The sequence below is a fragment of the Nothobranchius furzeri genome, chromosome 18, assembly GCF_043380555.1.
Source record: "Nothobranchius furzeri strain GRZ-AD chromosome 18, NfurGRZ-RIMD1, whole genome shotgun sequence".
Taxonomy (NCBI): Eukaryota; Metazoa; Chordata; class Actinopteri; order Cyprinodontiformes; family Nothobranchiidae; genus Nothobranchius; species Nothobranchius furzeri.
In genome coordinates this window covers 26,209,427-26,221,712 of record NC_091758.1, presented here as the reverse complement: position 1 = coordinate 26,221,712, position 12,286 = coordinate 26,209,427, and the positions used below count along the sequence as shown (strand labels likewise).

General features: G+C 39.5%; 1 protein-coding gene across 2 annotated transcripts in view; it reads right to left on the bottom strand.

The window, feature by feature from the left end:
* The window catches only part of cdin1 (CDAN1 interacting nuclease 1), a 75,517-nt gene extending 64,279 nt beyond the window's left edge, over nt 1-11,238 (bottom strand). For both annotated transcript variants that reach the window (XM_015969808.3, XM_054741693.2), the window contains exons 1-2: nt 11,170-11,238; nt 10,812-10,932 (exon numbers count right to left, since the gene is read on the bottom strand). In XM_015969808.3, the coding sequence (XP_015825294.1) occupies nt 10,812-10,912 (101 nt within the window). In that variant the 5' untranslated portion in view covers nt 10,913-10,932; nt 11,170-11,238. The remainder of the gene's footprint in view (nt 1-10,811; nt 10,933-11,169) is intronic.
* Between the last annotated feature and the right edge of the window lie 1,048 nt (nt 11,239-12,286).

Genomic DNA, 12,286 nt, shown 5'->3' with positions numbered 1-12,286 from the left:
CATAAACTATGAGCTATAAGTATATTGGTCTTTTTATACTGGGAATCAGGAGTTATTTTAGTGATCATCTTGTTTCTTATTTTTGTCCTAATTGTGCCCTGAGCAATTTTATGACTGAATAAAAACAAATAAAATCATCATAAATTGAAAAATCGTCCTAAATAATCGTGATCTCAATTTCAGTCACAAAAATCGTGATTATTATTTTTGCCATAATCGAGCAGCCCTAGTGGTACTAATTAGGGCTGGATGATAATTCAATAGTTCAATATATCTATTGATAGACATGAGGTATGAGAAAAAACAAATGGGTCGATAAAACTTAGATTAAAAAAATGTTTCCTTTTTTTCATTTTAACCTATCAGGTAGCAGCATACTGGCCTCACTACTTACTCCTAACCAATCAAAACCACAGACTTGGGCACCCTACGTCGCCAGGTCCTCCCCTCTCAAACCAAAACAGAGCATGAGGCTGCGAGATGTCGCAGCGAGAAGAGGCGCAGAAAAAAGAAAAATACCAAAAATAAAATGGGGCCTCATTTATCAGGCTTGCTTACGCACAAATTGGGGTCGTAAAACTGCGTAAGCAACTTTCCACGCAAACTTTGGGATTTATGAAAGAAAACGTAGCAGAAAAATGTGTGCAACTTTAAGTTGACTAAGGACCTGGCTTACGCACAGTTTGGACATGGAGAGCACCTGCAGTGCTGCTGCTGAGAAGGATAAAATTATGCAATCCTGCAACATTATCACTTGTACTGCTTCGTTTTCACACAGAACAAGTCCCCCCACACGCGCACACACACGTGTGCGCACACACACACACACACACATGCGCGCACACTCACACATGCGCGTGCACACTCACAGCCTGAAGCGCAGAATACAGAATGCAGATTATCAGTAGGGGGACAGATTGAGACAGAATGTAATGCGTCTGTAACAGTGTGAGTGTCCTGTCACTGTGACCCGATTGATCATGCACCCTGGTTCCTTGGACAAGGGAGATCTCCGTTTGGATGACTGGTTAGCGCACGTGACTTTCACCTGGGAGTCTGGGGATCGAATCCCAATTGGACCATTTTTTATATCCGCCACAGATCTCTCTGAAGAATTCACAACATTGACGGCTTCAGCAACGATGTGCCACTCCATGGATTTTCTCTCATTGGTTTTGCAAAAGCACTTCCTTTTATTTCTCCACCTCACCCACAAGTACCTCACTTTCTGCTTCTGTGACATTGTGCTTCCTTGATCTACGGTCGCCATCGTCATTGGCGGAGCGCTGCAACAGCCAGCTCATGCATATGCATGAGATCCACAAGACACTTTGCGTTGACTATTTATGGCAGTAAGTGGCATGGTGAGGGTGGGATGTGACTAAAAAGCAGCTGAGAACATTTGTAGAGTTTCTGAGTTATGAAGCGGAGATTGCATGCAGCTGTGCGTACTCCATATTTGATAGATCACAAACCAACTTGGCGTAAATGGATTTTTTATTTTTTTTGCTGAACTCAAGTACAGTTTTAGTAAGGATTCTACGCAATGTTTGATAAATGAGACCCCAGGGCTGTACGTAAAATATCTTCTACAATTTTTAAATACATGTTTCAATAATTATCGATATCGATCAATTTAAAAAAATGTATCTATATACTTTTTTCTATATCGTCCAGCCCTAAATACCATAATAGTTGTGGTGGGGGTGGGCATTATCATATTAAATCTTGAAGGATTTAAATAGATTGACGATCTGCCAAAGCAGAGAATATAATGCAGGTTCCTTTAAAATTAGTCAGTCCAGAAAAAGCTTAAAGTGGCGGTGTGCATTTTCCCTGGTGATAGGGAGTACTTGGTCACATTCAACCTCCAGCAAAATGACAAGCACATATCAGACTCTCTTTTATCACGAAGAGGTAAATGTGTAAAACAATGTTTATGAATGGCAAAATTGTTGTCACTGCTTGTTACAAATCAGTAAAAGAGTTTTGTCCTAACAGGCTCACGTAGAAGGAAACATGGCATCCAATATGGTGTTGCCCAGATACTTAGACCCTTTCCCATGTATTTTAGACTAACATTTTTTGGCTATGTGTTATAAAGCCTACAATACTTTAATGGCTGAGCATCATTTTATTCATTTTCAACATTTCGATGGATAATTCCAGAGATTATTGATAAAACTACACATTATCCCTTTAAAAGCTGTTTTCAACCAGACTTTTTTGATGTGACAACTTTAAGCCTGATTACTATGAGTAAACAAAAAAGACAGATATGCTAAATAACTATAACTTTGGCTGTGTCTCAATTCAGGGTCTGCATCCTACGTCGGCCGGATTCGTCGGCCGGTTACGTCACAGCGCCGCGACTAGGCCTGTCCCAATTCAAAGACTCCTTCAAATGCGGTCGACGAATGCGGCCTTCTTTTCGCCTGAATGAAGGATGGGTCCGGTGTATCCTTCAATAGGTAGCATTTCCCAAGATGCCTTGCGGGCCGGCCGGCAGAAAAACTTAAAAACAATGGCGGACAGTGAAGCGGGAGCTGTCGGAGAGGATTGTGCATATAAATGTCAGTATAAACTTGAAAACTGTTAGGTTAAGGACTTTTTGTGATACATGAACGTTATTTTAGTTAGAAATGTTACAGTAAAAGTGCTTGTATTGCGGTCTCGGCTCGTATGTTCGGCCGCTCGGTGTCGTACTTCTCCCGCTACGTTTTCCCCCTGATTTTAATAGAAGTTTGTATTTTAGGAACAAAAGAGAAAACCAGGGAATTTATTAAGCTTAGGGCGGAGATGGACCACATCATCACTGGAGCCTAGTATTCGGCGGCTGTGGCATGGAGGTACAATAACATCTCATATTTTAAAAACTCGTTTGAGCTTATTTTTTCAGCGAAAACATGAAAGGAATAACCCGTTGTCCTCTTTTCTCTATCTGTTTTTTTTCTTACATGTTTGTTAAGACTATTCTGGAGAAAATGGGCATCCAGGGGAAGGTGCCAGCGATGACCAGCTTCTGGATCTGATCAGGGAGGACATGAGGCTGCAGATGGAGGCAGAGCAGCAGAGGGCACAGGAGAGAAGGAAGAACTTTGACAGCTTTTTACTTTGCTAGAAAAAAATGGTTAAGGAAGATTAAACATGTACATATAAAAGAAATATCTAAATAAAATCAGTTCTGCATTAAACTCTTGAATTTTATTTTTGTTTACAAATGAGAATTGTTTACTAGAGGGTATCCGCTGGGTCTTGAAAAGTCTTAAAAGGTGATAAATCGGTTTTGGTCAAATTAAGACCCTTAGAAAGTATTAAAAACTATTATCACATCTTTGCTCAGGCTCAGCTTGTCTAAAGTATTTTCTCTGAATTAGCTCTCCAATAGTCAAGGAAATGATTAACCCCCAGACACCCACGGTTGTAATATTACAACATCAGATTTAAGTCTACAAAAATAAACCTTCCCCATTTTTTTTCTTTTTAAAACTACATTTACATTGCTAATAGGTCCTATTGTTCAGTTCTGCAACACTATTGGCTGTTAAAATGTGTAAATAGGCCCGTTTATCTTGCCTCCTAGAACAACATGTGAAAGGTTAAAAAAAGATTTTGCAGTTGTTTTCTAAATTTGGGTCTCTGGGGGTTAAAAAGCTAAATAAAACGTTGAGCTCCGTCGTTTAAAGTTCCTTCTCCCTTCTGCCCAGCGGTTCCACGGTTGCTAGGCGTCGGAACGTTCGCCGAGGGAGTTCATGAAGGCTAGGCCTGTCCAAATTCACAGCCGTTAACATCCGGTCTACCCGGCCGACGGAGGACGCAGCCCACGTCGGCCGGGTGGGCTGGGTCCTTCGAAGGATGCAGACCCTGAATTGAGACACAGCCTATGTCTATGCTAACTATGTCTGTGTTCTTTTAACAAAAGTTTAATATGAGTTTCTGATTTACACAGCATTTATGTTACTGGCTGAGGTAATAAATTATCATTTAAATCATGTAAATTTACTAGTTTCCCATGTTACTATAAATAGCACCTCAAAAATTTCCATCACTATTAATAGAACTGCACTGTTTACACATTATGCTGATATCGATTAAATAATAATAATAATAATAAGGATATACCAATATATCGGCCAATATTTCCCATTTTTTATAAATTGCATTGGCCGATACACCTCTTTGGTTTAAAGAGTTTAAAGTCAAGCACATCTGTGGATATCCAGATAGAAAGTCTCAATATCTGGTCTCAGAAATAACGGTGACAAGTGCACTGAAAGATTCATTTAAGGTTTACATGAAAATGTATTGGCTGCAAAAAAGATGGAATGCACTATAAGTTTAGCTGGTGTGAATTATTGTCTGCTATTGTGTTTTCAGCACACAAAAAAATGTTGAATCTTTTTTTTTTTATATTTTATGATTTTTTCATTAAGATGTGTTACATATAAATACACACACACACACACACACAATTTCCATATATATATATATATATATATATATATATATATATATATATATATATTATATACACATACTATAAATGTGTTTATATTAAATGTATATTTAGATATACATGGACATTTTTTAACAAACAAAATAAATAAATAAATAATTACATACATAAATAAATAAATGAACAAAGTGGTTCTCTTGCATTTGTCTAAAAATCTCTGCAAATCACAACTTTCAGACCGAAAGCAACTATTGGATCATACGTTTGTCGGTCTAGCTGAACCGCCGCACCTCCGGATTTCCCTGGGTCCTCATTTCATTAGGCACTTGCATATTTAGCAACAGAACCTCACTGGTTTGAGAAGTTAAGGCTTAATATTATCTGAGAAGGAAAAACGGTCGGCTGCTACCACTTCAACTTTAGGACAAACTACCAGAGTCCCAAAAAGAAAAACACCATTTGAAGTCACAGACAATAAGACATTTGAACGTACCACGTACGTGCCATACTAGTTCTTGCCAGTCCGCCATGTTTTTCCATGTCCGACCGTCCGCGTGGTTAGAAAATTTCCTAGGTGCGCGGTGCGGAAAGTTTGGGCCGTGCAGAGACGCGGTGGAGGGGCGTGGTTGTTAAAATGACGCAACTTTTCCGCGTGGAACCGTGCGGACCTCGCGGACGCGTCAAGCATAAACCAACCTTAAGTGGTTTGTCCAAGGACACATCATCAGCATTTTCTGCTGGGAGTCGAGATTGATCGTAAAACCCTCCGATTAGTGGACAACCCGCTCTCCCTCCTAAGCTACTGCTGCCCCAGGTTCAAAAAGCGATACAATCATTGTTATCAGTGTGACATTTTAGCATGTAAATACGGTGGAAATCGTCTAGATATTGGTCATGAACATCGGCCAAAGAATTAGCAGCACAAATCTGCCATTTTTGCCCTCCACATATTGGGAACGTAATAGCTGAAACCATTGCAGTCAATCTCTAAAAAATACCACCAACTATTTCTGTGGAGTGAACCCCCTTTAAAGGCTGTCACACAATTGTGTTTCTCAGCCACTTCAAATAGTGTTCTGTTGTTCAGGGAAATGTAAGAAACTCATTCAGACATTTGCAAAAATGTTACTTCCATGCTTTCGTTCTTTTTTAAACACAGAAACAGTTTTGTTTACCTGTTTGTAGCTACGGTTTCGCCGACAGCTGCCGGCTTCTTCAGGCTGACGCTGATGGTGGCGCGTCACTTCCTTCTCCGTTTATCTGCGGGCAGCAGAGGACGTTGTCGCCCTCTACTGCCCGCTCTCCCCTCTCCGACGATGCAGTCCCATGCGTGGTCCAGCGTGTAAACTCCGTCGTCCCTGTTCATGGTCCCACATCCACGTCTCCTTATCTCTATTGCTTCCTTGATCCATCTTTTGTATTTTTGTTGTTCAGTGGTTATGATCCGTGTGCTGTCCCAGTCCATTATATGGTTTTCTCTTAAGCAATGATCTGTTACGGCTGACTTTTTTATTGTACTTTCTGCTTCTTCTTTTGCTGCTCTTGTGTGTTTACGATTTGCCTCTTTCTCGCACTCCTTTCTGTGTTCTATTGTCCGTGTGTTGAGTTGGCGTCCGGTTTCTCCTATGTATGTTTTATTGCATATTTTGCATGGGATTTCGTAGATGACTCCACATTTTTGTCCAGCTGATATTTTGTCTTTTGGGTGTACTAATCTGTTTCTAACTGTTGTGTATGGCTTTGTTGGTGTGTTTATGTTGTGTTTTTTCATTGTTGCTCTTATTTTTTCCGTTATGATGTATGGTAGGGTTATCACTGGTTTTGGTTCTTGTCTTTCTGGGTTTCTGGTTCTTTTTTTGGGTTGTTCTTTGCTTTCTGTTTTTGTTTGTTGTTTTCCTTTGTTTATTGCCCATGTCGGGTATCTGCAGGTCTTTAAAGCCTGAAGAAGCCGGCAGCTGTCGGCGAAACCGTAGCTACAAACAGGTAAACAAAACTGTTTCTGTGTTTAAAAAAGAACGAAAGCATGGATTTACAAAGACACAGCAAGAACACACCTAAGATGTTCAAAGAGAAATACGGACAACAAGGAACGAAGGACTTCCGCCGTTTGGAACGATTACACCAGAAACGCGCACGTCTAAGAAACCACCTTCGCTTCTGTTTAAGATGCCGGGACGAAAACATCACACCCACAAGCCTACAGCTGAAAACATTGATCCAGACCCAGACAGCACAAAATATAATAGAAAGAGCACAGAGAGCACTGCTCAAGGAGAGGATAAGGAACGTCATAACCAAACAGAGGCGTGTGGAGGACGAACTGGAAAGAGGACACCTGGACTTGAAAAGGAATTACAAACTTGATAAACAAATGGAGGAACTAATTAAAGGACACATGATGGAAAAACAGGAACAAGAGTTCATAAAAGTGAAAGAAAGACACAAAGAAGTTAAACAGACTCATAAACAAGAAAAAGAGGGGAGAAATACAAGGCAACTCCACACCAAACTCATGGGTATGTAACATTTCACAATACAAACTAACAGAAGCAGAAGAGAGCATATTAAAGAAAGGTTTAAACTTTGCAGTAACACCAAAAGAAATACCATATGATGAATTTATTGTAGCAACAGAACTAGCATGTCAACAGATCACAGATGAGGGAAAGAAAGCAGAACTCAGAAATAACGTAGTTGGGATATTAAAAAACAGCCAAATTCAACACAGCAATATTACAAAAGAAGAACAATCAGCCATGACAGCTTTATCCAAAAATGAACAGATAATTATTCTACCGGCAGATAAAGGAAGAACCACAGTAGTTATGGACAGAGAAAAACATAAACAACAGATGAAACAGATGCTAGAAGACAAAAATACATATGAAATACTTAAAAAAGATCCAACAGAAAACATTAAGAAAAACATGAAAAAATTACTGAAGCCACTGCACGAAAAAGGCAAAATAACAGAAAAAATGTACAAACACTGGATTCCCACAGCAAATATAACACCAAGAATATATGGAACACCAAAAATACATAAACAAAACACCCCACTTAGACCAATAGTTGACAGCATAGGTACACCAACATACAACATGGCAAAAGATATCAGCAGAATCATCAGCCCGTTATTAGGAAATACAGACCAACACTGCAAAAATAGTATAGAATTGGCAAAAGAACTAAAGGAAATTACAATAGAAGACAACGACATACTCATCTCATATGACGTCACATCCCTGTTCACAAAAACACCAACCCAAAAAACCATAGACATAGTAGTTAACAGAATCAGACAAGACAAAACTTTACATAAAAGGACAAACCTCACAGCAGATGACATAGCACAACTGATAGGACTGGTAGCTAACTCCACTTCACATACGACAACACAATATACAAACAACTGGAAGGCTTCGCCATGGGTAACCCGTTATCAGCCACCCTGTGCGAGTTTTTCATGGAAGACCTGGAACAAAAAGCCATAGCCACCGCCCCCCCAAACTGCAAAATAAAACTATGGAAACGCTACGTAGACGAAATACTGGAAATCATACCAAAAGGTCAAACAGAAACACTAACACAACACTTAAACAATATTGACGACACGGGCAACATAAAATTCACTTATGAGTTAGAAACAGAAGGCAGCATAGCATTTATGGACATGAAAATCACCAGGCAGACCGACGGGACCCTAAACATAAACACATACAGGAAACCAACACACACAGACCAATATCTATTATGGACATCAGAACACCCCACCATACACAAAATGTCAGTAATCAGAACATTATATCACCGAGCAAACATAATAACAGAAGAGAGAGACCGTAAACAAGAGGACAAACACATACAACACGCTTTAAAGACCCGCAGATACCCGACATGGGCAATAAACAAAGGAAAACAACAAACAAAAACAGAAAGCAAAGAACAACCCAAAAAAAGAACCAGAAACCCAGAAAGACAAGAACCAAAACCAGTGATAACCCTACCATACATCAGAGGCATAACGGAAAAAATAAGAGCAACAATGAAAAAACACAACATAAACACACCAACAAAGCCATACACAACAGTTAGAAACAGATTAGTACACCCAAAAGACAAAATATCAGCTGGACAAAAATGTGGAGTCATCTACGAAATCCCATGCAAAATATGCAATAAAACATACATAGGAGAAACCGGACGCCAACTCAACACACGGACAATAGAACACAGAAAGGAGTGCGAGAAAGAGGCAAATCGTAAACACACAAGAGCAGCAAAAGAAGAAGCAGAAAGTACAATAAAAAAGTCAGCCGTAACAGATCATTGCTTAAGAGAAAACCATATAATGGACTGGGACAGCACACGGATCATAACCACTGAACAACAAAAATACAAAAGATGGATCAAGGAAGCAATAGAGATAAGGAGACGTGGATGTGGGACCATGAACAGGGACGACGGAGTTTACACGCTGGACCACGCATGGGACTGCATCGTCGGAGAGGGGAGAGCGGGCAGTAGAGGGCGACAACGTCCTCTGCTGCCTGCAGATAAACGGAGAAGGAAGTGACGCGCCACCATCAGCGTCAGCCTGAAGAAGCCGGCAGCTGTCGGTGAAACCGTAGCTACAAACAGGTAAACAAAACTGTTTCTGTGTTTAAAAAAAGAACGAAAGCATGGATTTACAAAGACACAGCAAGAACACACCTAAGATGTTCAAAAATGTTACTTGGTCTGTTATTTTTTAGCGTAGTTGCTTTTTTCAGTAACTTGCAAAAAAGTATAAATAAATATCTTTATTTATCTTTGAAAATCCATAAGACAATGAATTCAAAATCAAGATATTGATGATTTTTCGTTATAATTCACCCAAGTTGAACATTTGACATTAAAACATTTGACTGACATAAATCCATAAGTAACATAAATGAATTATTTGTTGAACAAACAATAATAATTCCTAAATAATATTGATAGTGCATATATCTCTGTCTAAACATATGGATCTGCAGCTGTCTCCTTTGTAAATTACAGATCACAATCCAAAATGATTTAATACCTAACTATCGGTCTGCTCTATCTGCCCAGCTGTAATAACCAAACCATTCTTTTGCCCATCTTTTTATTGCAGACTTGTCCGCAACAAACCGCCAACTCCCCCTTCAACCCCTCCCTGGCCAATATTTACGCAGTGGCAGGGCTCCCGCATGGTCCGAGGGGACAGGAGGGGGTGTGGGGCGGGGAGGGTGGCTGACTGCTGTGCCTGAGCGCATGCTAAGAGATGATGGATGGCCTAGTCGATATGTTATGTCTTAAGAGCCTGATTTCCTGCCAGTCCAATCACTAACCCTCCAGAGCCCGGCTCAGCTGATTGGACAACCAGAATAATTTTGCAGGCTGTGAAAACACTGCTGCCGAGCCTGTCTGTCAGGCCCGGTGACGAGACTCAGGGATTATAAAGAGCAAGGGCCTCTGCGATATAGGTTATGGTGAATGAAATAATAGCAATGACCAGCAAGACTAAACAAAAGAGCAGGCACCTCTGGGAGAAAGACTTTGTGCAGAATCATTGGAATAAAAGTGGTCCAGTGTTTTTCTTTAATTATTGCACCCACCAGCAGCATCACCAAAAGACATCTGATCACTTTATTAAATACATTTTGGATTTCTCCAAAACACATGAAGGACCTCTGACTGATAAGAGTGTAAACATAAAGAATATTGCATTATCCACATGACACATTCTGCAGAATGCTGACAGTGAGAACAAAGGAGAGCTGAAGCTACGCCGCGTCCCTTTGGGGACTCGATACTTTCTTCTAGATTGGTGATTAGGGCACAATGGAAGTAGGAAGCTCCAAATACATGCAACTTTGTAAGTGACCTCGGCGGGATCAGCCGTGGTGTCCTGGTGGCCTTGGGGGATTACACGTGTTACATTCAATAAAGTGAGGGCCCTCAGTGTCAAGGAGAAAGGCAAACACAACCATTAACCTCTCCCTTCGATTTCTGGATACACGGGCACTGCATGGCAAAACACTGTCTAATGCTGTGGTGGGAGCCGATACAGAGACCTGTGTGGAATTAATTGGGGATATTAAAGACTGAATTACAAGGGATTATACACGTTTATAGCATCTAAACAGGAAAAATTAATATATGTAAAAAAAAAATAACTCGAATGAATTTTGTGAGATCAATATGCTGGAATAGTTTAATATTGTTAAATAATTAGCATTTCCCGTTAATTTGTGTTTTTATTCTCATTCTGGCGTTAGTATGCAATCCCAGCACAAAAGAATAAAAATAGTAAAACTGGGGCATGAAAACAGTCCATAGTGTAACTTACTGAGGAAATCTGTCCTTCAGCATCTTCATACACTGCCGTGTAGGTCTCAAATGATCGGTCCATCTAACTATCTCTTTGTATTCGGCACGAGACAGCCTCATACTTTAATTTTCTTCCGGATCTATGTAAAGAAACAGGAAAAGAGAGCTTGATACATGCAGATTGCAGCAGAGAACGGGGTAACTGACAGCTGTCTGACACGACTGTAATGCTAACCAAATATAGCTTCGTATAACTAACACGGCACACAAAATGCAAACGTTTTCTCTCTTCTTTGTAAAATTATCACAAGTATGTTTCTAAAAAGGGGTTTTCAAACGGTCTTGAACAGTAAATAATATGTAAATAGCTTGTTTACCTGAATTTCCGTCTGAGCACAGCTACTAATGCAACTACTTCCCGCTAGGAAGTTAAAGATGAGAATTCTGAGTGAATAGCGTTCTGATTGGTCGCTCTGTCCTCCTTGCTCAGTAAGCTGGCTGATTATTGGTTGATCTGCAGCAGGAAGGCGTGTCAAGCCAGGATGCAGTGCTGCGTGTGACACATTTTTAGATTGTCAGCTTCCTGCTCTGTGCACGTCCTGTCACGCTTGTCAAGTGTTTTTTTTTTTGTCCAAAAGTGCAAAAGTTCTTGAAATAAATGTAAATGAGCGAATGGGGGAGATATCTGACAGGTGTGGATGTACTGGAGAAATAGATGCACAGTGAGAGGGAAGGGGTGGGGGCATTTTACTTGGAGTCTGTATTACAGTCTGATTTAAACTTGAGCTTAATAAAGAAAGTTATTAAAATGGATTGTCGAAAATAGGATTTGAAATCCTCTGGTGTTGCATGAGGTTGTGACATGACGGCCTTTACTAAAATGAGGGAAACCGTTCAGCTCTAACCACAATAAAACAGCCCAGTTTTCAAGTTACAACAATTCTTGAAGAAATTTCTTTTCTCCTTCTGAAATGCATTGCTAAAAATTTGGAAGCACACTCTATATCTCTGGAAAATTGTAAACATTGTTCCAATAAATCATTATTCTTAAATTTTAAACAATAATAAATGAATAAGCATAGTCTATTATATTTTAATCTCAAAAGTATGTTAAAAACAGAATTTCACATTTTCTGAAAAAAAAATTTAAAAACACTGTTTGCACTTCATGCAGCATCTTCATCGCCTTTCTTTTGTCTTTATTGTTATTTCTGTTGTCACTCTGGCCGACATGACACATTTGCTTCAATTTCACTTGTTTTATTTATTGTTGAAATGATAATATACTCTGACATCTTGAATATTTAATCTTTATTTTTTAAATGTTTAATTCTCTCATTTGCAGTTCCTAAGATAGATATCTGCAGCCACAGATGTGTAAAATCATAATGAACAGGCTTTAAATTCTCCACAAAAACTGAACTGGAATGGCTGTTTAAGCTAAATCGTGAGAAATGCTTTAGTTTAATGAAAATGTGAAGATTATGATTAATT